The 26,972-nt window shown below is 44.7% G+C and overlaps 2 protein-coding genes across 2 annotated transcripts; both read right to left on the minus strand.

The window, feature by feature from the left end:
* Positions 1–16,166: 16,166 nt before the first annotated feature.
* LOC125521287 (putative plant SNARE 11) lies at positions 16,167–21,536 on the minus strand. Its single transcript, XM_048686347.2, has 10 exons — positions 21,156–21,536; positions 20,817–20,909; positions 20,338–20,431; positions 20,200–20,237; positions 19,922–20,010; positions 19,636–19,715; positions 17,453–17,509; positions 17,258–17,350; positions 17,105–17,179; positions 16,167–16,518 (listed from the first exon to the last, which is right to left on the minus strand). The coding sequence occupies exons 1-10, from the start codon at positions 21,227–21,229 to the stop codon at positions 16,426–16,428; spliced, it is 786 nt and encodes a 261-aa protein (XP_048542304.1). The 5' UTR covers positions 21,230–21,536; the 3' UTR covers positions 16,167–16,425.
* Positions 21,537–23,814: 2,278 nt separating this feature from the next.
* Positions 23,815–26,669, minus strand: LOC125519185 (uncharacterized). The gene is made up of 4 exons (XM_048684059.2): positions 26,260–26,669; positions 25,138–25,282; positions 24,445–24,538; positions 23,815–24,317 (listed from the first exon to the last, which is right to left on the minus strand). The coding sequence occupies exons 1-4, from the start codon at positions 26,607–26,609 to the stop codon at positions 23,995–23,997; spliced, it is 912 nt and encodes a 303-aa protein (XP_048540016.1). The 5' UTR covers positions 26,610–26,669; the 3' UTR covers positions 23,815–23,994.
* Between the last annotated feature and the right edge of the window lie 303 nt (positions 26,670–26,972).

Raw genomic sequence — 26,972 nt, forward strand, 5'->3', positions numbered from 1 at the left:
TATGGCGTTTTATCAATCCCAGATGCTGAACCGTCGAGAACGCTGGTGCTACATACAGAGGATCAGGTATTTGTTTCCCTTTTTTCCACCACTTCTGTTTTGAAACCAATTCTAATCCGTTGGAAGAGGTCCAGAGATGATCCGCCCGAGACTGAGAGGGAGGGGTTTTTCTTCCACACAAGTCACAGTCTGCCCATGACCCGCTGAACTCAGCCTCGCAACCTCTATCTCAGCCAGAGCCAAGTCACCGTCAGAATGCACATTGCAGACCCCACCTCTTGACCACGGTGCTCTCTTCTTGGCGACAAGTATGAATGCGGTTGCACCGGCAGCAAGACCCCTCTCGTCGATGGCCATTACTATAATCTAGTGCAAAGATGCTCCGTTAGATATCTATATCTATACTATTATTAAAAGAGCAAACATAAACTCCTCTAAAGCCACACAACAAACTGTACACGGGATAATCAGAACCTTCTGATTAAATTAACTTAAACATATCCTACCGTTCATATTATGTCAATGGTCAGCGAAATAGATCAACGTCTCAGATTAAATGTTCTGCCAAGCAGACGTTGTCATCTGCCAATTCTCCGCGCTCCGCATCCCTCGATCCCGCGGCCCACCTGCCTGATTTATGGAACAAAATTAGTGCGTGATCTCCCTCGCTCGCATGATTCCCTTAATTATGGAAACAACCAAAGATTTTTCTTGTTTCTCTCCATTTCTGTCTCCCAAAAATAACTGCTCCCTCCCCTCGCCCGCTCACCTCTCCCCACAGCCGCGTCGTGTCCACCGCCGCCCCCACGCGACGCAGGCGGGGATCTCCTCCCAAGTTCCCCTCTTCTCCCTCTTCACCAACCCACACGATAAGCGGGCAGCAGAGGACGAAAATGGCGACCACCATCTCTCTCCTCTCCCTCGCCCCGCTCCGACTCACCCACCGCTGCCTCCTCTCCCTCACCCCCGGCAGGCCTCACGTTTCCATACGCTCGCCTCGAAGGACGCAGCCGCCTCAACCGTCTCCGGGCCCAGAGTGGGTGCGAGGAGTAGGCTGCTCTTGGTGCTCGACCGGGCGCTCATGGACGAGGAGCAAGACTGCCGCAAGTGCGCCCAGGTGCAGCACAAGGGCATCGAGGCGGACATCCTGCTGCTTTCTCCACCCCCTCGCCGTCGCCTCTCCGGAACTTCCTCTGGCCTGGGGACATCCTGCTGCTGTCTCCACCCCGTCCAGTCTTCGTCCGGCCTTCTTATCTCCTTCCTCTCTTTGAGGTATGCATGAGCAGCTAGATGGGTTGTTTCTTCTCATCCACTGCGGCCTCAATTCTCTTTCTTTTTAAACCAAATCGATCAATTCGAGTAGGGTAGGGATGGGGCCTTTGTAGGGGAACGTTGCAGAAAACAAAAATTTTCCTACTCGTTTCACCAAGATCCATCTATGAGTTCATCTAGCAACGAGACATCGGATGCATCTACATACCTTTGTAGATCGCGTGCGGAAGCGTTCAAAGAACGGTGATGATGTAGTCGAACACGACGTGATTCAAATCACCGATGACCAAGCGACGAACGGACGACACCTCCGCGTTCAACACACGTACGGGACGGGAGACGTCTCCTCCTTCTTGATCCAGCAAGGGGGAAGGAGAGGTTGATGAAGATCCAGCAGCACAACGGCGTGGTGATGGATGCAGGGCGTCACAGTAGCAGGGCTTCGCCTATACTACGAGAGAGAGACGTAACGGGGAGAGAGGGAGGCGCCAGGGGCTGGGGTATGAAGTCCCTCCTCTCCCCACTATATATAGGAGGGCCAAGGGGGGGTGGTGCGCAGCCTAGGAGATCCAATCTCCTATGTGCGGCAGCCAAGGGGAGGTTTCCCTCCCCCCCAAGGCACCTAGAGGTGCCTTCCACCACTTGGACTCTTCCATTAAGTGGAACCCTAGGCGCATGGGCTTTTGGGGCTGGTGCCCTTGGCCCATCTAGGCCAAGGCGCACCCCCTACAGCCCATGTGCCCCCCCGGGACAGGTGGCCCCATCCGGTGGGCCCCCGGGACCCCTCCGGTGGTCCCGGTACAATACCGATAACCCCAAAACTTGTCCCGATGGCCGAAACAGCACTTCCTATATATAATTCTTTACCTCCGGACCACTCCGGAACTCCTCGTGACGTCCGGGATCTCATCCGGGACTCCGAACAACATTCGGGTTACTGCATATACATATCTTCACAACCCTAGCGTCACCGAACCTTAAGTGTGTAGACCCTACGGGTTCGGGAGACAAGCAGACATGACCGAGACGACTCTCCGGTCAATAACCAACAGCGGAATCTGGATACCCATGTTGGCTCCCACATGCTCCACGATGATCTCATTGGATGAACCACGATGTCGAGGATTCAATCAACCCCGTATGCAATTCCCTTTGTCGATCGATATACTACTTGCTCGAGATTCGATCGTCGGTATCCCAATACCTCGTTCAATCTCGTTACCGGCAAGTCACTTTACTCGTACCGTAATGCATGATCCCGTGACCAGACACTTGGTCACTTTGAGCTCATTATGATGATGCATTACCGAGTGGGCCCAGTGATACCTCTCCGTCATACGGAGTGACAAATCCCAGTCTTGATCCATGTCAACCCAACAGACACTTTCGGAGATACCCGTAGTCTACCTTTATAGTCACCCAGTTACGTTGTGACGTTTGGTATACCCAAAGCACTCCTACGGTATCCGGGAGTTACACGACCTCATGGTCTAAGGAAAAGATACTTCGACATTGGAAAACTCTAGCAAACGAACTATACGATCTTGTGCTATGTTTAGGATTGGGTCTTGTCCATCACATCATTCTCCTAATGATGTGATCTCGTTATCAATGACATCCAATGTCCATAGTCAGGAAACCATGACTATCTGTTGATCAACGAGCTAGTCAACTAGAGGCTTACTAGGCACATGTTGGTGTCTGTCATTCACACATGTATTATGATTTCCGGATAACACAATTATAGCATGAATAAAGACAATTATCATGAACAAGGAAATATAATAATAAAGCTTTTATTATTGCCTCTAGGGCATATTTCCAGCAGTCTCCCACTTGCACTAGAGTCAATAATCTAGTTACATTGTGATGAATCGAACACCCATGGAATTCTGGTGTTGATCATGTTTTGCCCTAGGGAGAGGTTTAGTCAACGGATCTGCTACATTCAGGTCCGTATGTACTTTACAAATCTCTATGTCTTCATCTTGAACATTTTCACGAATGGAGTTGAAGCGACGCTTGATGTGCCTTGTCTTCTTGTGAAACCTGGGCTCCTTGGCAAGTGCAATAGCTCCAGTGTTGTCACAAAAGAGTTTGATTGCCCCCGACGCATTGGGTATGACTCCTAGGTCGGTGATGAACTCCTTCACCCATATTGCTTCATGTGCTGCCTCCGAGGCTGCCATGTACTCCGCTTCACATGTAGATCCCGCCACGACGCTTTGCTTGCAACTGCACCAGCTTACTGCCCACCATTCAAAATATACACGTATCCGGTTTGTGACTTAGAGTCATCCAGATCTGTGTCGAAGCTAGCGTCGACGTAACCCTTTACGACGAGCTCTTCGTCACCTCCATAAACGAGAAACATTTCCTTAGTCCTTTTCAGGTACTTCAGGATATTCTTGACCGCTGTCCAGTGTTCCTTGCCGGGATTACTTTGGTACCTTCCTGCCAAACTTACGGCAAGGTTTACATCAGGTCTGGTACACAGCATGGCATACATAATAGAACCTATGGCTGATGCATATGGGATGACGCTCATCTCTTCTATATCTTCTGCCGTGGTCGGACATTGAGCTGAGCTCAATTTCACACCTTGCAACACAGGCAAGAACCCCTTCTTAGACTGATCCATATTGAACTTCTTCAATATCTTATCAAGGCATGTGCTTTGTGAAAGACCTATGAGGCGTCTCGATCTATCTCTATAGATTTTGATGCCTAATATATAAGCAGCTTCTCCAAGGTCCTTCATTGAAAAACTCTTATTCAAGTAGGCCTTGATGTTGTCCAAGAGTTCTGTATCATTTCCCATCAAAAGTATGTCATCTACATATAGTATGAGAAATGCTACAGAGCTCCCACTCACTTTCTTGTAAACGCAGGCTTCTCCATAAGTCTGCGTAAACCCAAACACTTTGATCATCTCATCAAAGCGAATGTTCCAACTCCGAGATGCTTGCACCAGCCCATAAATCGAGCGTTGGAGCTTGCACACCTTGTCAGCATTCTTAGGATCGACAAAACCTTCCAGCTGCATCATATACAATTCTTCCTTAAGGAAACCATTAAGGAATGCCGTTTTGACGTCCATTTGCCATATCTCATAATCGTAGAATGCGGCAATTGCTAACATGATTCGGACGGACTTTAGCTTCGCTACCGGTGAGGAAGTCTCATCGTAGTCAACCCCTTGAACTTGTCGATAACCCTTAGCGACAAGCCGAGCTTTATAGATGGTCACATTACCATCTGCGTATGTCTTCTTCTTAAAGATCCATTTATTTTCTATGGCTCGCCGTTCAACGGGCAAGTCAGTCAAAGTCCATACTTCATTTTCATACATGGATCCTATCTCAGATTTCATGGCTTCTAGCCATTTGTCGGAATCCGGGCCCGCCATCGCTTCTTCATAGTTCGAAGGTTCACTGTTGTCCAACAACATGATTTCCAAGACAGGGTTGCCGTACCACTCTGGTGCGGAACGTGTCCTTGTGGACCTTCGAATTTCAGTAGAAGCTTGATCAGAAGTATCTTGATCATTATCATTAACTTCCTCTCTAGTCGGTGCAGGCACCTCAGGAACATTTTCTTGAGTTGCGCCATTTTCCGGTTCAAGAGGTAATACTTCATCAAGCTCTACTTTCCTCCCACTTACTTCTTTCGAGAGAAACTCTTTCTCTAGAAAGGACCCATTCTTGGCAACAAAGATCTTGCCTTCGGATCTGAGGTAGAAGGTGTACCCAATAGTTTCTTTTGGGTATCCTATGAAGACGCATTTTTCCGACTTGGGTTCGAGCTTTTCAGGTTGAAGTTTCTTGACATAAGCATCACATCCCCAAACTTTTAGAAACGACAGCTTAGGTTTCTTCCCAAACCATAATTCATACGGTGTCGTCTCAACGGATTTCGACGGAGCCCTATTTAAAGTGAATGCGGCAGTCTCTAAAGCATATCCCCAAAAAGATAGCGGTAAATCGGTAAGAGACATCATAGATCGCACCATATCTAATAGAGTGCGATTACGACGTTCGGACACACCGTTACGCTGAGGTGTTCCAGGCGGCGTGAGTTGTGAAACTATTCCACATTTTCTTAAGTGTGTGCCAAATTCGTGACTCAAGTATTCTCCTCCACGATCTGATCGTAGAAACTTGATTTTCCTGTCACGTTGATTTTCAACCTCACTCTGAAATTCCTTGAACTTTTCAAAGGTTTCGGACTTGTGTTTCATTAAGTAGATATACCCATATCTACTTAAATCATCAGTGAGCGTGAGAACATAACGATAGCCACCGCGAGCCTCAACACTCATTGGACCGCACACATCAGTATGTATGATTTCCAATAAGTTGGTTGCTCGCTCCATTGTTCCTGAGAACGGAGTCTTGTTCATCTTACCCATGAGGCATGGTTCGCACGTGTCAAATGATTCATAATCAAGAGACTCTAAAAGTCCATCTGCATGGAGCTTCTTCATGCGTTTGACACCTATGTGACCAAGGCGGCAGTGCCACAAGTATGTGGGACTATCATTATCAATCTTACATCTTTTGGTACTCACATTATGAACATGTGTAGTATTACGTTCGAGATTCATAAAGAATAAACCATTCACCATAGGAGCATGACCATAAAACATATCTCTCATATAAATAGAACAACCATTATTCTCGGATTTAAATGAGTAGCCATCTCGAATTAAACGAGATCCCGATACAATGTTCATGCTCAAAGCTGGCACTAAATAACAATTATTAAGGTTTAAAACTAATCCCGAAGGTAGATATAGAGGTAGCGTGCCGACGGCGATCACATTGACCTTGGAACCATTCCCGACGCGCATCGTCACCTCGTCCTTTGCCAGTTTCCGCTTATTCCGCAGCCCCTGCTTTGAGTTACAAATGTGAGCAACTGCACCGGTATCAAATACCCAGGAGCTACTACGGACACTAGTAAGGTACACATCAATTACATGTATATCACATATACCTTTTGTTTTGCCGGCCTTCTCGTCTGCTAAGTATTTAGGGCAGTTCCGCTTCCAGTGACCGCTTCCCTTGCAATAAAAGCACTCAGTCTCGGGCTTGGGTCCATTCTTTGGCTTCTTCCCGGCAGCTTGCTTGCCGGGCGCGGCAACTTCCTTGCCGTCCTTCTTGAAGTTCTTTTTACCCTTGCCTTTCTTGAACTTAGTGGTTTTATTGACCATCAACACTTGATGTTCCTTCTTGACTTCTACCTCCGCTGATTTCAGCATTGAGAACAACTCAGGAATGGTCTTTTGCATCCCCTGCATGTTGAAGTTCATCACAAAGCTCTTGTAGCTTGGTGGAAGCGACTGGAGGATTCTGTCAATGACCGCATCATCCGGGAGATTAACTCCCAGCTGAGACAAGCGGTTATGTAACCCAGACATAGTGAGTATGTGCTCACTGACAGAACTATTTTCCTCCATCTTACAGCTGAAGAACTTATCGGAGACTTCACATCTCTCGATCCGGGCATGAGCTTGAAAAACCATTTTCAGCTGTTCGAACATCTCGTATGCTCCATGTCTCTCAAAACGTTTTTGGAGCCCCGGTTCTAAGCTGTAAAGCATGCCGCACTGAACGAGGGAGTAGTCGTCAACACGTGTCTGCCAAGCGTTCATAACGTCTTGGTTCTGTGGGACGGGAGCTTCACCTAGCGGTGCTTGTAGGACATAATCTTTCTTGGCAGCTATGAGGATGATCCTCAGGTTCCGGACCCAGTCCGTATAGTTGCTGCCATCGTCTTTCAGCTTGGTTTTCTCTAGGAACGCGTTGAAGTTGAGGACTACGTGGGCCATTTGATCTACAAGACACATTGTAAAATATTTTAGACTAAGTTCATGATAATTAAGTTCATCTAATCAAATTATTAATGAACTCCCACTTAGATTAGACATCCCTCCAGTCATCTAAGTATTACATGATCCGAGTTAACTAGGCCGTGTCCGATCATCACGTGAGACGGACTAGTCAACATCGGTGAACATCTTCATGTTGATCGTATCTTCTATACGACTCATGCTCGACCTTTCGGTCTTCTGTGTTCCGAGGCCATGTCTGTACATGCTAGGCTCGTCAAGTCAACCTAAGTGTTTGCATGTGTAAATCTGTCTTACACCCGTTGTATGTGAACGTCTGAATAAAACACCCGATCATCACGTGGTGTTTTGAAACAGCGAACTGTCGCAACGGTGCACAGTTAGGGGGAACACTTCTTGAAATTAGTATGAGGGATCATCTTATTTACTACCGTCGTTCTAAGTAAACAAGATGTAAAACATGATAAACATCACATGCAATCAAATAATAACCGTGACATGATATGGCCAATATCACATAGCTCCTTTGATCTCCATCTTGGGGCTCCACGATCATCTTGTCACCGGCTTGACACCATGATCTCCATCATCATGATCTCCATCATCGTGTCTCCATGAAGTTGCTCGCCAACTATTACTTCTACTACTATGGCTAATGCATTTAGCAATAAAGTAAAGTAATTTACATGCGTTTCTCAATGACACGCAGGTCATACAAAAAATAAAGACAACTCCTATGGCTCCTGCCGGTTGTCATACTCATCGACATGCAAGTCGTGATTCCTATTACAATAGCATGAACATCTCATACATCACATATAGATCATTCATCATTCATCACAACTTTGGCCATATCATATCACACACCACTTACTGCAAAAACAAGTTAGACGTCCTCTAATTGTTGTTGCAAGTTTTACGTGGCTGAATTAGGGTTCTAGCAAGAACGTCTTCTTACCTACGTTAAAGCCACAACGTGATTTGTCAACTTCTATTTACCCTTCATAAGGACCCTGTTCATCGAATCCGCTCCAACTAAAGTGGGAGAGACAGACACCCGCCAGCCACCTTATGCAACTAGTGCATGTTCGTCGGTGGAACCGGTCTCACGTAAGCGTACGTGTAAGGTTGGTCCGGGCCGCTTCATCCCACAATACCGCTGAAGCAAGATAAGACTAGTAGCGGCAAGAAAGTTGACAAATCTACACCCACAACAAATTGTGTTCTACTCGCGCAAGAAGAACTACGCATAGACCTAGCTCATGATGCCACTGTAGGGGAACGTTGCAGAAAACAAAAAATTTCCTACTCGTTTCACCAAGATCCATCTATGAGTTCATCTAGCAACGAGACATCGGATGCATCTACATACCTTTGTAGATCGCGTGCGGAAGCGTTCAAAGAACGGTGATGATGTAGTCGAACACAACATGATTCAAATCACCGATGACCAAGCGCCGAACGGACGGCACCTCCGCGTTCAACACACGTACGGGACGGGAGACGTCTCCTCCTTCTTGATCCAGCAAGGGGGAAGGAGAGGTTGATGAAGATCCAGCAGCACGACGGCGTGGTGATGGATGCAGGGCGTCACAGTAGCAGGGCTTCGCCTATACTACGAGAGAGAGACGTAACGGGGAGAGAGGGAGGCGCCAGGGGCTGGGGTATGAAGTCCCTCCTCTCCCCCACTATATATAGGAGGGCCAAGGGGGGTGGTGCGCAGCCTAGGAGATCCAATCTCCTAGGTGCGGCAGCCAAGGGGAGGTTTCCCTCCCCCCCAAGGCACCTAGAGGTGCCTTCCACCACTTGGACTCTTCCATTAAGTGGAACCCTAGGCGCATGGGCTTTTGGGGCTGGTGCCCTTGGCCCATCTAGGCCAAGGCGCACCCCCTACAGCCCATGTGCCCCCCCGGGACAGGTGGCCCCACCCGGTGGGCCCCCGGGACCCCTCCGGTGGTCCCGGTACAATACCGATAACCCCGAAACTTGTCCCGATGGCCGAAACAGCACTTCCTATATATAATTCTTTACCTCCGGACCACTACGGAACTCCTCGTGACGTCCGGGATCTCATCCGGGACTCCAAAAAACATTCGGGTTACTGCATATACATATCTTCACAACCCTAGCGTCACCGAACCTTAAGTGTGTAGACCCTACGGGTTCGGGAGACAAGCAGACATGACCGAGACGACTCTCCGGTCAATAACCAACATCGGGATCTGGATACCCATGTTGGCTCCCACATGCTCCACGATGATCTCATCGGATGAACCACGATGTCGAGGATTCAATCAACCCCGTATGCAATTCCCTTTGTCAATCGATATACTACTTGCCCGAGATTCGATCGTCGGTATCCCAATACCTCGTTCAATCTCGTTACCGGCAAGTCACTTTACTCGTACCGTAATGCATGATCCCGTGACCAGACACTTGGTCACTTTGAGCTCATTATGATGATGCATTACCGAGTGGGCCCAGTGATACCTCTCCGTCATACGGAGTGACAAATCCCAGTCTTGATCCATGTCAACCCAACAAACACTTTCGGAGATACCCGTAGTCTACCTTTATAGTCACCCAGTTACGTTGTGACGTTTGGTATACCCAAAGCACTCCTACGGTATCCGGGAGTTACACGACCTCATGGTCTAAGGAAAAGATACTTCGACATTGGAAAACTCTAGCAAACGAACTATACGATCTTGTACTATGTTTAGGATTGGGTCTTGTCCATCACATCATTCTCCTAATGATGTGATCTCGTTATCAATGACATCCAATGTCCATAGTCAGGAAACCATGACTATCTGTTGATCAACGAGCTAGTCAACTAGAGGCTTACTAGGGACATGTTGGTGTCTGTCATTCACACATGTATTACGATTTCCGGATAACACAATTATAGCATGAATAAAGACAATTATCATGAACAAGGAAATATAATAATAAAGCTTTTATTATTGCCTCTAGGGCATATTTCCAACAGCCTTCACACGATTTCTATGCCAGATCCGCCCCTGGGTGTATTGTCCATGGTAGGATCATGCATGTTGTTGTGTTCCTTGATTCCATCTTCTGGATGATATGTGTGTTGGGGAACGTTGCAGAAAACAAAAAAATTTCCTACGGTTTCACCAAGATCCATCTAGGAGTTCATCTAGCAACGAGTGATTGGATTGCATCTACATACCTTTGTAGATCACGCGCGGAAGCGTTCAAAGAACGGGGATGAGGAAGTCGTACTTGACGTGATCCAAATCACCGGAGATCCTAGCGCCGAACGGACGGCACCTCCGCGTTCAACACACGTACGGTCAGCATAACGTCTCCTCCTTCTTGATCCAGCAAGGGGAAGGAGAGGTTGAGGAAGATGGCTCCAACAGCAGCACGACGGCGTGGTGGTGATGGAGTTGCAGTACTCCGGCAGGGCTTCGCCAAGCTCTATGGAGAAGGAGGAGGTGTTGGAGAGGGAGAGGGAGGCACCAAAGGCAAAGGTAAGAGGTCCTCCATCCCCCCCACTATATATAGGGGGGCCTAGGGGGGTGCCGTCCCTAGGAGATGCAATCTCTTAGGGGGGGCGGCGGCCAAGGGGTGGGGGGCTTGCCCCCCAAGCAAGGGGGCGCCCCCCCTTTAGGGTTTCCCCCACCCCAGGCGCATGGGCCCTAGGGGAAGTGGCGCCCCAGCCCACTTTGGGCTGGATCCCTTCCCACTTTAGCCCATGGGGCCCTCCGGGATAGGTGGGCCCACCCGGTGGACCCCCGGGACCCTTCCGGTGGTCCCGGTACAATACCGGTGACCCCGAAACTTGTCCCGACGGCCGAAATAGCACTTCCTATATATAATTCTTTACCTCCGGACCATTCCGGAACTCCTCGTGACATTCGGGATCTCATCCGGGACTCCCAACAACATTCGGGTTACTGCATATACATATCCCTACAACCCTAGCGTCACCGAACCTTAAGTGTGTAGATCCTACGGGTTCGGGAGACATGTAGACATGACCGAGATCGCTCTCCGGTCAATAACCAACAGCGGGATCTGGATACCCATGTTGGCTCCCACATGCTCCTCGATGATCTCATCGGATGAACCACGATGTCGAGGATTCAAGCAACCCCGTATACAATTCCCTTCGTCAATCGGTATGTTACTTGCCCGAGATTCGATCATCGGTATCCCAATACCTCGTTCAATCTCGTTACCGGCAAGTCACTTTACTCGTACCGTAATGCATGATCCCGTGACCAGACACTTGGTCACTTTGAGCTCATTATGATGATGCATTACCGAGTGGGCCCAGTGATACCTCTCCGTCATACGGAGTGACAAATCCCAGTCTTGATCCGTGTCAACCCAACAGACACTTTCGGAGATACCCGTAGTATACCTTTATAGTCACTCAGTTACGTTGTGACGTTTGGTACACCCAAAGCACTCCTACGGTATCCGGGAGTTAAACGATCTCATGGTCTAAGGAAAAGATACTTGAAATTGGAAAACTCTAGCAAACGAACTATACGATCTTGTGCTATGTTTAGGATTGGGTCTTGTCCATCACATCATTCTCCTATTGATGTGATCTCGTTATCAATGACATCCAATGTCCATAGTCAGAAAACCATGACTATCTGTTGATCAACGAGCTAGTCAACTAGAGGCTTACTAGGGACATGTTGGTGTCTATTATTCACACATGTATTACGATTTCCGGATAACACAATTATAGCATGAATAAAGACAATTATCATGAACAAGGAAATATAATAATAATGCTTTTATTATTGCCTCTAGGGCATATTTCCAACAATGTGTATGATTGGTTCGCTCTCTTATCTTGCGTGGTTGCAAATTTCAGGGATCTTTTACAATGGATGATGCGTGATAGCTTGGTGCTTTTTATTATGGTAATACTAATAATTACTATTATGCATCTGAATACCCTCATGCGTACAATTGTTGTATGTTTCAGGAAAATATCAACTATTGATTTCCTCCTGATTAGCAACTCCATTGATGTGTTATATGTATTATCATCAATTCGTCATTTTGATAGATAGATTATAACACCGCTGCTCTTTGTAGATTTTGAATGAAGGAGAGAAGTTGAACCATTGGGAAGAGAAAAGCGGCCGCTAGGCCACCCCCTAGGAAGTGGATGGACAAACTCGATACGGTCTTTTCCTGCCCATTCTGCAATCATGGGAGCAGCGCTGAATGCCGGATGATAGTAGCATCTTCACGTATTTTTACTATTAGTTGGTTGATACTAGACGGTTATCTATCCATTCAAAATTGTGACTGGCCTTCATTTTTCTTCAGTGATACAAAGAACCTGATTAGTGAGGCTAATTGTCAAATCTGCCAGGAAAGCTTCAGCACCACTGCAAAGAAGTTCAACCTACCACATTATTTTCTTGTTAATGTATTTTAACTAAGCTATCTTATCTTAAGTGAATTATTCTGCCGAGGTCAAGAACTATCCTGGGCAATGTTAAATATATATAGCAATGCATATTTGCCCTATTCCGCATGGAGTAAAATTTAGCATAGCATTACAGTTATATTGGAACCTTCTGAATTTCATAGAAACACAAGCTGCTAGCATAGTGGTGTGTAGGGGGAGGCCTGGAGCAGACATGTGATTGTTTTGCCGGGGCAGATACTAGGCACATCTGCAGGCAGCAGACTGTAGGCAAGGGCACATGGCAGTGTAGCGACATGGCCGGTGGCTTGCTGCTGTTGCGAGTGGGCTACCTAGAAGATGAACATGAAGAATATGGTGCCAGCAATGGCAAAGGGGAAGGCAGGGAGTGGTAAAGTGAAAGGTTAGTTTGAGGCTCCTTTTGAATTTCTATATTTGTGTACGTTAGCAGAGGAAAACGATAGTGTGCCACTCTGAAACGATAGTGTGATATTAGTGGTCTTTTCATGCCGTAAATTGCAGATTTGACAAGACACTTCGGCTTAATTTTTTTATTGTTATCTTAGTACTATTTTCATGTTGTAAATTTCAGATTTGACAAGGCACTTTGGCTTAATATTTTTTATGGTTGTATTTCAGAGAAATATTGAGGTGTGAAGTTAGTATACGAGATATAGATGCTCCACAACATGTGTATTGTTGCGTAACTCTTGGCTCTCTACATCAGCCTTCAATCACATGAAGGTACACCCCGGTGCTGGGTATGTACATAAACTAAGTGCAAACGTGTAATCTATATGTATTCTTTTCAATGCTAATTTGATATTTGGCTTTACAAACTAACCTTGCAATTTAGTTAGAAACGATAAAGTTATTCAGAAATCCCTTGAAACATTTTCCAGCAAAATCAAATGAAGGGCATTGAAGTTCCTTTTTAATACGAGCCTCAAACTTATTGTATTCTGAAATCTGAATATGTTCCCATTGTTGCATCATTTAGTTATTCTTTATTACCTCATCCAGTAATGTTTCTTTTGTGCTTTCACTGAATTAAGAAAATAGTTTTTATAGCTTATCTATGTACTACTTATTAAAGTTTGATGGATTATGGTTGGAATGTGATGCTTATCTGCTCATTTTATTTTTTACAGTTTGTGATTGCATCAGATTTGAGGTGTATTTATAACAATCACATAAATGGAAGGTTGCAGGACGATTTTGGAAATGTCAATGGCGTCAACAAAGACATCAGACAAGAGGTAAACACTTATCTATGTTTACCCTCTACTATTAGATTATACTGTTGAAATTGATTTTGCGACACAAATATGGTGAGTAGAATCTCACCTTATATTTGTTGATTACATGTGTTGCACACTGGTCTATATGTATCGGCTCCCCTATCCATCTGGGTAGGGTATGCTCTTCTAATTATTATGATGATTTCCACATGTAGTAATGCTACTCTCAATGTTTTTTTGCGTAACAATCTGACTATTTTGTATTGAAAACTTCGTAGTGGTTCTTCCAGTTAAGTTGAGCTTAAGACGTAGTGATTCTGGTTTGAAATTTCCTAAATGCATTTTCCAATCCAAAATTTCTTTTTCCAGATATGGACTCTTTTGCTAAGAAATAGGCCAATCTGCATTCAAAGTTAAATAAAATATATGGCCTTCTGTTGATAGATGGAATTACACACTGATGGATTGTGGTTTTTATTTTACTTATAGAAATAGCGAAACTGAATATTCTGTTTGCAACACAGTTATCATATATTCTAATTCAGACACAAGTGATGATACAACAATGCTCTTCGCCAAATTCTAATTCAGGCGAGCATAGCTTAGCTTGGGACCATGCCCGTGCAACAGTTATTGTCATCTTCATGCCCCATATAAGTTGCTTCTGTCATGCATAGAAGACAAAGACGCCATCAACAGCAGCAACACACATAGTGAGGTCATTGCCTGACAGGATTTTGCTTTGAGTTGCTTGGAGACATCCAGCGTCGTTGTATTCCTGCTTTATTGCCCTGTTTTTACACTGAAAATCTGAACATATGTAGTTGATTTCCAATATTCGATCGTACTGCAATATTTTTTGACTTGGTTATTTGTACATAGTACAAGCTTGAATATTGAAAAAAATAATTGTGCATTACTTTGTATGTGCATTTGCACACATGCATATGATAATTCACGTCAGATTTGTTATGTGCTCTGTTTGCCACCAAAGTTAAGTGCACCTCCTTATTTTCAGATTACGATTTGAAGTCTTGTTTGAATAGCCCTATTTGTATTTGGTGGATTGTATCTATATACCATGTTAACAATAGATGTGACCTCATTTATTTTCACATTAATATTAAATGCCTCTTCAGTATATCAAAACGATCTTTCTCTATGAGGAGCCTGCAGTTTGTGATGTTGAAATTTTTCTTTGGGCAAATACACTACATAAAAAACATTCTATGCTGAGCACCCTGCAAAGGCAGATATGTACTCGGCATAGTATTTGTTCAGTGTAAAACTCTATGAAGTGCACTTGGCATACACCTAGCATGGTGTTTACTGAATGTATTTATTGGTTTTTGAAAGGAATCTTAAGATTCTTATGTTCAACTATAATTTATCTCCGAAAGCTCATTCTAGAATACTTATATATAGATTCCCATTTATGAACATTTTTTTAAAAATTGTACTAGGACATGGATTTTAAAATTTGGATACTTTGAGCATATTCACATTTATATTTGATGAGGGACATGTGCGTGTCCGTGCATGGTTACTAGTAGAAGAAAATCAGTCAAAGATGAGGAGCTCGGAGAGGCGGTCCGGTCCGTGTTTGTTTCCAACGGCGGAGCAAACCAACAAACAAGCGTGCCAACCAGGTGAAAGAAACCTGTGAGCTGCCAGCCTTTGGCAATCTTGTTAGACCATATCACTCATCCGTCGGAATTGATCCGTACGGTAGGGTTTTTTCTTTTCCGAACGTGCGCGCGTTAGGTTTCTCGTAGCAACGCACGGGCACTGTGCTGATGGTGGTGGTGGTGGGGAGTCAGTCACGGTGATCAAGTGGGCGGGCGGGGAGACTACGCAGCCCGCGTTCCGACGAGGACAACGACCGAGCTGCCGATCCCCATTCGCGCTAATCCGACGGGCAGAGGCCATCGGAGCATGCCATGCACGGCGACGAGATCAACGCTCTTGTTTCTCAAGGGTTGGCGGGTTGCCGCTTTCTCCTCGCCGTGCCCATTGTTTATTCTGAATCTTTGCGCTAAACGATTTTCTAATTTAGCGAGTCCTTTTCAGGTTATAGTAGAAGAGAGTGCACATGGTGCACCATCTGGAGCTAGTGCAGAACGGCGTTGAAAACACCATGGATGAGCTGATCTTTTGACGGCTGCTCGACACCTTTTGACTGGAAAGGGGGCGAAAATCGGGCAGCTTGAACCGGGAAAAAGGCGGCCTCAGGTGCCATGAAATTCCTTGCAAGACCAAAGGCTCAGAGCGGCCCATCCACGATTCTTCAAGCTGCCCCGCAAGAGATTGACTACCCACTACACATAAGTAACAGCACAACCTGGAACTGTTATTTGCAAAACTCAAGTATGTGTGTATCACTGCCATGATTCCAGATTGTCTGTGTAAAGTATACAGATGTCAATGTTTTCACAGGGAACATACGGTCCTTGCCAGAAACAAACCTGCCTGCTTGTCAAAAGAATAACAACATACAATTCTACAGTGGTTTGGCAAGCTTCGGTTTTACAAGTTTACAACAGTTTGCGCGGCATGATTCAAGGAACTTCCAAGCGACCGCACACGGCGCCTCATCAGGGTATTTTACACTTGTGTTGTGTGGATGCTCACTTGCCCTCTGCAATGGACAACAGCCTTCTGCCGACCGGTGGAGCGAGCCCGGGGAGGTCAGGAATGTCCTTGTTGTGTGGGTTCACAATCTGCAATGAAATCATCAGAAGGGCACTGTAAAACCAGAACGTGGTGAACATAAAAGACACATTAATGTAATACTACAAGTTAGTTATCGGTTTTTTCATGTCCACAAATGTTCGATGCACTCCCCACTAAGGCAGTGTAACAGAATTCTGAAAGCACGTAAATATCGATGCACCAACAGCTGTCTGGCTGTCTATGTGCATGAACAGTGAACTAGTGTTCGGATATATTTTAGTCCACAAAGAACGGTCATGGAATACATGATATGGGCAGTTTTCCCAATTAATGGGTAAATCAGCAAATTAATGGTTGCCTGATCTTTATCTTCTAGCCATGTGGTCTTTACGTTTAGTGAGCTAGTGTGGAAGCATCTGATCCACGCCACCAAACAGCACAGTGATTGCTTGAGGAAGGGTGCATTCCCACCAACTTCTGTAAACCTCACATCAAACCAAAAGGCCAATAGGCAAGGAAGTAGCCAAATCGAGTTATGTATAGTTTCCAACATATTTATCCTACTTGGCTGGGTGTGTGTGTAATACACCAAGTAATGTGACTAAGTAGGTCACTCAAGAAGCTAGCACTCACCTTAACAATTATTACAGCTATGACTCCAGCGACAATGAGAAAAAGCAATCCCATGATGCAGCGGTCAGTTGCAACCTGCATCATTTAAAGTGGAAATAAATAACAATTGAGTTGACAGCGAAAACGTAAGGATTTCCAGAGAGAAGTACTTACCTGCCTACCAATTTCTTTCACCAATTTTGATGCCTTTTTCATGGAGAAATGAATGGAATCCAGCTCATTAACAACCCTGCTCATTTGCTCTGTCTGGTAAGAAATAGCCAAAAGTTAACCCTGGTATGTTGTGTCCCTCTTAGACAGCATAATACAATGACAGGCTGCTTCTGAGAATCAGAAAGAATGTCTTGCCTGTGCTTTGAGAGCAGCTGCAGTTTCTGTACCCACATTGATCGTCTCTTGGACAGTCTACAAAAGATAACAGGAAATCAGTATGTGGGAGCAATAATAAAGCATTGAAGCACATTATTATGAAAGCAAGAGCACTGCAATTTGTGTAAGAACTTGAGGTTCTGCCCCAACAAATTGTATATTTATCAGTTAAAGGCTTAAAACAACTAAAAAATACAAATGGTAAGGACTTGGGCAATAGTCTCATGCCCACACTTAGAACAGAAATATCCAATGTGTGACCAAGCATTTGCTTATAACTTGTCTGTATTGAGATGAATATCTGACTGCACGGGGAAACAAACTTGCAACTGAAACCTATATGAGCACTTGCAAGAAGAGAAGGACAGATAAAGAGGAGCAAGCCCAACCACCATATCGTAATAAGTCAGCCCAACCACCTAGTTGTACAACCAGGAACAACATTTTTATAAGATCAAACATTCAAACAACAACACAATAGTTCTTTTTGTGAGCAGAAACTTCAAACATTTTCCATAAATGGGTTTTCCTTGGGAGATGCCCCGCAAGTCAGTTATAGGTCATACCAACAGAAATAAGTTTTGGATATACACGAGGGAAAACAAAGTACACGTGCATAGATTTCTACAAACAGTTATAACAAATAAATGCAAGAAAAGCAGAGAATCATTTACACATTTCTTACAAAGATATCAACTTGCTCCAAGAAAGTAAAATTAGCACAATTAAACATATACTGTACGATAAACTCATTTGCAGTAAAGAAGAATCTATCAAACATGGCATCATGCACATAGAATAAAAATAATGATGCAGATGAAACACACAGACAAACAACTTCCAGTCTAAAAAGAACGGACACGCCAGATATTGCCGAACTATCGTTCTGATACGGCGAGGTATGGGGATACATGAATTTTGCAGTATCCTCGAAGTTCGAATTAAGAAAAAAGAAAAAAAGACGGGGATATGCCGGGACACGTTTGGGATGCACCCTGGCCCAGAAAACAGCCTCGGCCGATTAGCTAACCCTATTTTGCAGGGTTTCCCGCACGCCCTCGGCATAAGAAAGAGGTGCTCCCTACCTCCCAAGTCACAGAGAAGGCGTCGCCACCTCCTGGACTCGTCGCCGCCACTGCCTGGATTCGACCGGCAACCGTCCCCTCCAGCACCAGCACCAGCAGTCTCTCCTCGCAGCCGCACATAACCCAGCAGCCTCTCCTCATTCTTCAACCTCTTCCACTTTTAATCTTCAGATTTATTCTACTAAGCTATTGGATCTGGATGCTTGCTGCTCTTTGCTTGTGCTGCTGCTGTTCTGTTTGCTATCCATATTATGCTGTTGTTGCCCACTTGTGCTGCTGCTGCTGCTAGCCTGCTACTGGAAGCCCTGCTCAGCTGCTCTATTTGAATGCTTGTGCTGCTGCTGCTTGCCTGAATATATAGTCGAATAAGTGCTTTTGCAGTAATGCTTGTGCTGTTGTAATGTTGTTCAATGTCCATTGTTCAATCTCGAATCTGCTTGCTTGTTGATTGGAATTGATTACTTGTTGTTGGCCTGACAGGTACACCAAATGGGGCAGTATTCTCTATTCTGATCTCTTTCTCTTTAATTTTCAGTCTTAACTCTATATTACATGGCATATTTTTATTTTATTTTATATATACTCGCCGTATCCCTGAATGGCTGTTTTTGGAAAATGCCGTATCCCGTATCTCCGTATGCGTATCCCAGTCTTTCCGTCCCTGTGTCTGTGCTTTTTAATTTCCAATAAATTAAGGTACATGCAAACAACCAAGCCAAATACCAAAATAATATGGCCATACTGTATAGATAGAGTAATTCACTCAAGCCAAACATCAAAATAATATGGCAATACTTTATACACAGAGATGTGAGTGGTTCACTACATTTCCTTATATAAACAAATTATGGCATAGGGTCAATGACGCCTGACAAGAATATATAAGAGTTTCCACATTTGATAGCTCATAATGAAAAACGAATGGTTGACTATTAAATTGCACACATAATCCAACAGAAGGTTATTTTATGAAATATTAATGTGTAACTCAAATTTACAGCCCCAACATGAACACATACCAACAAGGCTGAACTACTGGACCCACCACGAAAAGGTACACTGCAGGAGAAAGCTAACCTGTTTAGATCGTGCGAGAGCTTGATCAGTCTCATCCATTAGATTGTCTCCATGCTGCATTAGCTGCTGGTTTGACATATCTACAGAAGAAAAAACATGCTGAGAACAATAATCTGTAAGAGATATACAAATCCACACTGGACATGTCAAAGACGTTTATTTTCTTTCAGTGCATTTGTCAACCATTTTCAGCGTAGAAAAGAAGGAATATTTGTAGTCCTTGAGCCCGAAAGGAATGATGCTATCACATCATTTCGCTTACTGGGACTGGAATATTGCTACTTACTTGATGCTAACAGGACATTTTCTTCACCAAAGGCATCTTCACCACTTGGGGCATCAAAAAGATCAACTCGCTTATTTTCACTTGCATGTCTGAAATCCAAACAATATTTATATGATCACGAGATGTTACCAGAACTGATGAAACATATTCCTTCAAGTTTATGAGTGATTATAATGCACAAATTAAATTAGAAACACAGGACAAGTCCTTGTGGGCGTGTATGCAGAAGTCGGCTACAATACAAGCCAAATGACATTACGAGATAGGTAAAAACTCACTGTTTCTTCAGAGCAACATAAGAGTTCAATTCCTTGATCTGCGAAATAGGACAAAATCAGGCTTATTAAAAGTTGAAGAATCACAATAGCAAGGTTTATAAATAAATTATTGGGACCAATGAGTTTCCATGACAGTACCAGTGACTGCTTTCTCTCGTTCAGAAATTTAGCAGTGTTGGGATCAACACTGCCTGCCTCATCTTTGACAACTCGTTCGAAGTCTTTGATAAGCCTATAAAGGACACGGAAAAAAGCAAAATGACTACTGTCAACTGTTATGACTTACAAGGAGTCAAGGAAGCTCATGCAACATCAAAATTCAGTAAACCAGCTATCTTTTTGTCTTAGAAGCTACTAGTTAATCACATGGATAAGATCTCAAAGCAGGCGTTGCCAGTAGTATGCACTGCATCGTACTATTTGGTACTATAAGATAGTGAAACAATTGCAGTGGCAAATGGATAAGTTAACATGAGCCAAACAGGGGCCACATATACACTCTTGCCAAATGTAGCATTCATACTTATCAAGTTCAAACACTGCCGTTTTACTACCAAGTATATGTGTGCCAACTGTCTGTATACAGTATTATACAGAGGAAAAGAAGGAAGGAATACCTTTTGCAATCTCGCATCTTGTCAGTGAGCTCTTCGAGCTGCCTGCTCCGGCGGTTGGCATCCTTGATCTTGTCGAGCTTCTGGAACCCATTTCTGCAGAAAAATCAACCAAAGCATCAATCCACCAATCAATTCACCCCATTTCTTAGTCGCATTATACTACTACCATTTCTGCGGAGACTACAACAAACACACGCGCTTCTCTACGGGCAACAATCCGATCTCCATACGCGAAATCAACAGCAGCACCGAGGAGATCTACCGGGCACTTCATCGAAGCATGACAAAATTCAAACATATAGAGAAAAAAAGAGAGAGAAGGGAATCAGTCGAGCTTACTGCAATGCGCGGAAGATGTCGGCGATCTGCCCGTCGATCTCGGCGAGCTCCTCGTTGACCGACGCCAAATCCATCCCCTCCCCCGGGAATCTAGTAGCCCCGCGGAGGGACCCGGGAATCCGACTAAAAATGGATCCTCGGGGAGGGACCAACCCAGCCTAGCCCAAACCCAACCAAACCCCACGCGGCGGCCGGATCGACGGGGCCCCGGTCAGCGCAGATGCTGCGGGGACAACTACCGGGCGCGAGGCGCGAGTTCGGGGGGAGGGATCGATCCCCAAGCGCGTGCGGTGGTGCCGGCGGTGGTGGACGCGGCGCTCTTGGTCTGGCCTGTTTGTCTGGCCTCGCTCTTTTTTCTTTTTTTTTTTGGCTTCGCTTTTGCTTTACGGGTTCGGTATCTTCCTCGTTGGGTTCGACCTTTTTTCCGGTGGAACCACCGCGGCGCGTGTCCGTCTGATGTGCATCCGACGCCCCTCATCATGACAATAACAAACATTTAAAATTACGTATGTTCTTTTAATCAAATGGATGAGAATTGGTGATGTGAATTCGGTCGTGCTTGACTTGACAATGTCCTAGGAGGATGAACGTGCATGTTTGTTGGGATGTACCGATCCAACCTAGCATGAGCCCACATGGAGGTTTACACGAAATTCAGCCATTTCATTGACATAAAAAAAGAGTTGAATAGGTACACATGACAAGTTAGCAAAGACTAGCTTTACATTTTTTAATGTTATTTTTCAATTGAAATGATCTTTTATATTGTATTTGTTATTTTTCATCCGTATGGAACTTTTATAAGCTTGGTGAAATTTCTAACCATGAGATTCTAACACCCACTGTTCATTTATCATCTTTGATAGCAGCACCAACCTCTGTTTTGTGTGTGGCGCCACCTATTACAAATCATCTTAACTAGTTAGTGTTTTGAGTTCTCGTGCTTCAGTACCATGAGTTCGACAAGAATATGTCCTGGTGGCGTGGAGTGGTGGTGCCAGCCCGCTCGTAGAGCCTGTGGAAAGTACGGATATACCTTAGCCCACGGGCATTAATTTCAACGGCGATTCTTGGGGAGAGCTCGGACAGCTGCCTGGAGTCGCTGGGAAGGTGTCTTCGCTGTTGGAGGTGTGGAAGCTATAAGCAAGCACATAGTTGAGTATTTTAAGTCCATGTCCACGAGGTTTATCCAGGGTTTTTGAGTAATTTATGGCATGTTCATGTAAGTGTGCATATATATATATATAGATAAATGATATTGCTTTTTATTGTGAGAATAGTAATAAAGAGAATCAAATCGTGTGAGGTGTGTTTGGCAGCAAAATGTGATAGTTTTGTGTGTTGTGTCCATGATCTACTTGATAGTAGGGGGTATCCTTAGTAGCATGATCATTAGTACGCTAGCGAGGGCGTGTGAGACGGTCTTGTAGCGAAGGTGGGTGTACACACGACAAGAGTGACCCAATGATGTTTCTTTAATAAGTTCGACTGACCCGATGGAATGCTACCTAGTCCCATGTTAGGACGGTATTGGGTGGGGCAGGGGATCTCGATGTCGTGGCCGCTGTGCCTGAGTCAATGGTGCGGTGGATGCCCTCTCTGGATCCCTTCTATACTTTATACCTCTATAAGGGATCCTTATGGAGCTTGACATTTGGGAACCTTATGAAACTCCCCTTTGTCCTCAAAGTTGCCCCGGGAGTTTTAGAGCTACACCAGATTTTTAGATTTTTTGGATTTTGGGAAAATACTGATGGGAGTCGGATTTTAGCGTCCAGAATCAACCCCCTTGAGAGTCAGATGAAATCACAGGAGGAGGCTCTCGTGCTCCGCAACCGTGGCCACCAAAAATCAGAGGGGGAATCCTTCTCCCACCTAGGGGAAAGGTCAAGGAAGGAGGAGGGAGGCTTTATCTCCCTCCCTTCTGGCGATGTAAGAACGCCGCCGAAGGAATCGTCATCATTGACATCTCCTCCAATGACTTCACCATCATCTCCATCACTATCTTCTGTCTTTGACTAGAGACTTCAACATCCATAAACCTCTGTAATCCATAACGACTTTCCGACCACCGTTTTACAAGCTTCTAGGTCTAGCGTCATCGGAGGGCGTTTGAAGGTGTTTCTTCTACGGATCTCGTGGGATTCGATTTGATGTTGCTCTTCCATGGATCTCCATGAATCTAGTCTTTGTTTGCGTGTTTACAGGTTGGATCCTTCGATTCACACTTATTTTCTTCGACAGCGGTTGATGTTATGGTGTATTGGTTTTATAAAGCCTTAGCACGACAACTTCCAAGGGTCTATTACAACAAATTCTGCCTGACTTTGATGAGGGAGTTTTTCCTCGAATTATATCGGAAGTTTTTCCTTGAAAGAAAAACATGTCTTTTTTTGGCTAGAAAAAAACATGTCTTTTTAATTTGGAAGGCTATCATTGGTTTTTGTGGGAGATAATGTGTTAGAAGTTGAGTCGTGTTGCTCCATGACAAAGAAGACCTCGGCACCCTTAAAAATTAAGTGCATTTCCCAATTTATAAAAGAAAGCTTTTTAAGGGGTTATACTACTTAATATATGGCCTATGGCCTTTTCAAAAGAAAAAAATTATCACACCTCTAAACACAGATAAAATATCCATGCTACAGCGTAGCATTACCAATTAACCAGGAGCATAACATGTCTTTATTAAACTGGTCTCAACACTCGGAAGTTTTAACTGACACAGTACGGCAGGAGACACACGCTGTACAATACATCCATAGTTCTTCATAACACGAGTTATTTTCGACAGATTTAAGTCCCAATAGGCATCAAGGGAGTTTGAACTTGTAGTATATGTTCATGCCCTCTTGAACAGAACAACTAGGATGACCGCCATGGCAAGAGCCATGAAAGATCCGCCAGCCGCCATCTCCGCGAACGAAGGCTTTTTAGAGGATGAGCCCGGTCGGGCCTCAGCTTCTGCCGGGTTGTGGAACAGGTCTTGGAAGAAGTTGGTTATGTTGTCAACCATCTCCATCATCGTCTTCTTCGCATTGTCCACAAAGTCCGACAAAGGCGAGGCAGTGGGAAGTGCATATTCTGGGGATGCCTCTTCAAATTTCTCCGGTGACTCTACTGAGTCACTAGAGTCGGTGCCCTCAGGAAAAGTATTGACCAGAGCTGTATCACAAGAGAAGATAGTAATGGTCATACATACAATTCCCACAGAAAAATAATGGCGGTACAGTTCACGAGAAACAATAAACCCAAGATGTAACTTTTGAGATTAGGACAAGGTGAAACATACTTTGCTGGTGACTCTTGTAAAATTCCATAACCCTCTCGTTCTTCAACACCGCGTCCCACACATTTTTATCTGATGCAAGCGAGGCAACAACGCTCTGGAGATCAAAATAAAAAACGTAAGTGAAAGAAACGGAATATCAGAACTGAGAACTGGCTCAGCTCAACTAAATCTCATTGTGCTACATATAATTAATTACTTGACATAAATTATCTAATGAGTGTCGTACTTCTGAAAACTATGCAACCAAAAGATGAAAATAATTTGTTAACACTGTGAACTAAATGTTGATATGCTACATACAAATTCACCTGACACTAAATATCTAATGACAAGGTGCCATGCTTTCGGGAAATGACGCAACTAAAAAGATGGAAATTCATTCCATACAAATATCATTAACACTATACTACAACACACTCATATACAAACTAAATGTACATAACATACCAAAATTATCAAAGGAAACATCATAAAGCAACAATAACAAGCTATAAATTGATTGATGACTAACACAGAATGATGTCAACACAACAAATCCTCAGTGATAACAGGTGCATTCAATTTGCCCAAGTGCCTCTTTTCAAAAGCAACTTCACTAATATTTTGTGCGTATACAAAGCCAACAACAGAGAAACAACAGTGCAATCCGTATAGATGATAGTAACAACTGATTGAAGCAATGCAGTTACAGACCTGTGCCTCTGGGCTTGATTTTAACAATGTAAAAGCCTGCACTACATGTCCCGGCATAGCAGGAATTAATGCATCGGCTCCCAGCTTGCTAAGCTCTTGATCATGTTCCTTAACAACTTCTACTGGAGTCTCTTTAAAATAAACCCTACAAACAATCATTTTGTAGGGCTTCAGAACATTTGGATATAATAACATAATATGTAGATGAAGAAAAAGGCAATACGTGCAAATGCAACAAATTCTAAAACATAAAGGTAGCAAAAACTTGAATGTAAACAAACACAACATTTGTACTTGATGCACAGAGGGTTTTCTCCTGCAATATACAAGAGAACTGAAGGGACAGAGTTGTACAGATGTGACGATATCATAGCCTGTTCAAGGTTAGCTTGTTGAATGAACAAACATGAATTGGTCAACTGGAGTAACGTACAGGGAACAAACTGGAGTCGCCTTCATTTATTTACTACTCCCTCTGTAAAGGGATAGAAGAACGTTTAGATCACTAAGTGATCTAAACAGGGAGTACTCACTAATATATTGGGGAAGTGATGTCTTGAGTTCTTAGTGATAACTGAAGAATGGAGTAACAAATTTAAAACACAAACGGTCCTTCAAACTTCCTGACATATTTATTTTCCTTTTGACAGTGATAAAACTAGTTCTGATTTGATACTTCTCGAGTGAAAATTGAACAATCCCCTCAACTGCACCATAATTGACCCATCACATACAAGGTGAACATAAATTTCACGTCGTAGAAGAATTATTCTCTTTATTGTGAAGTACTGAAGTAGATACAGTTACAGTGTAGGCGTTGGAAACAACAGCTCTTGGTGTAAGCACTTTCTAACTTGGTACAGTGTTTAATTTTCCTTATATAAGCATCCCTATAAGCGCCCAGGCAAATTTAAGCAGTATAAGAATCGAAAACCTAACCCTCACAGACCAATTTGATACCATCAAATCAGAACGGGCATATTATCAAGAGAGCATAAAGCTTCTTAATATTCCAGACCATCGCCCAAAGCAATCAGAATAAATCAACTGTGCCGGAGAAAACCCAGAGAGCAATTCGATCTCCAATTCGAAAAATCCCGAGAAGAAATGCTTCCAAGTCACCTGTCAATAGCCTCCCGGAGCTCGGCGGTGGCCTCCTCGGCCTCCTCCCGCGAGGGCGGGGCGAAGACCAGCCTGGGCCCCCCGACCACGGCCACGTCGGCCTCGGACGCCGACTCGGACCTCCAGTCCGCGAACTCCCAGTCGTCCACCTCCCAGGACGCCCACTGCGACCCGGCCGGCGCCACCGGCGGGATCTCCCCGGCCGCGGACAGCAGCGGCGCCGCCGCGGCGGCCTCGGCCGCGGGGGCCGTGGCGAAGGACGGGGCGACGTTGCGGAAGCGGCCCGCCGCCGCCGCGGCGCCCCCGGCGAGGCCGACCTTCGCGGCGGTGCGCATGACGCCTCCTCCCATGGCTGATGGCTCTCTCCTCTTTCGGTGGCGTCTCGCCTCGCCTCTCCTCTGCGCTCTCCCCCTTCCGTTTCTACCGTCCGAAAAAATCGGGGGGCAATTGCAAAAGAGACCTTGTGGTTTTCTAAGCTGCCTCGTGTAAGGCTTTCCTCTTGTTAGACAGGTGCAGGATGGTGTGTGTGGAATAGAATATTATTTGGGGTGTTTCGTGCGAGTATGCTGTGAACGGAGGGAGGCGGTAGGGTGAGAAAGTGGATAAGAACAGAGCTCCTCTCAGATTAAAAAAAAACAGAGCTTGACTTCGATACGAAGTTATCCATACGCGGATGACACGCGGGGCCACGTGTAAGAGACTGCCGACCTTTT

Source organism: Triticum urartu, chromosome 7A, assembly GCF_056163025.1.
Source record: "Triticum urartu cultivar PI428250 chromosome 7A, HENAU_Tu73, whole genome shotgun sequence".
NCBI lineage: Eukaryota > Viridiplantae > Streptophyta > Magnoliopsida > Poales > Poaceae > Triticum > Triticum urartu.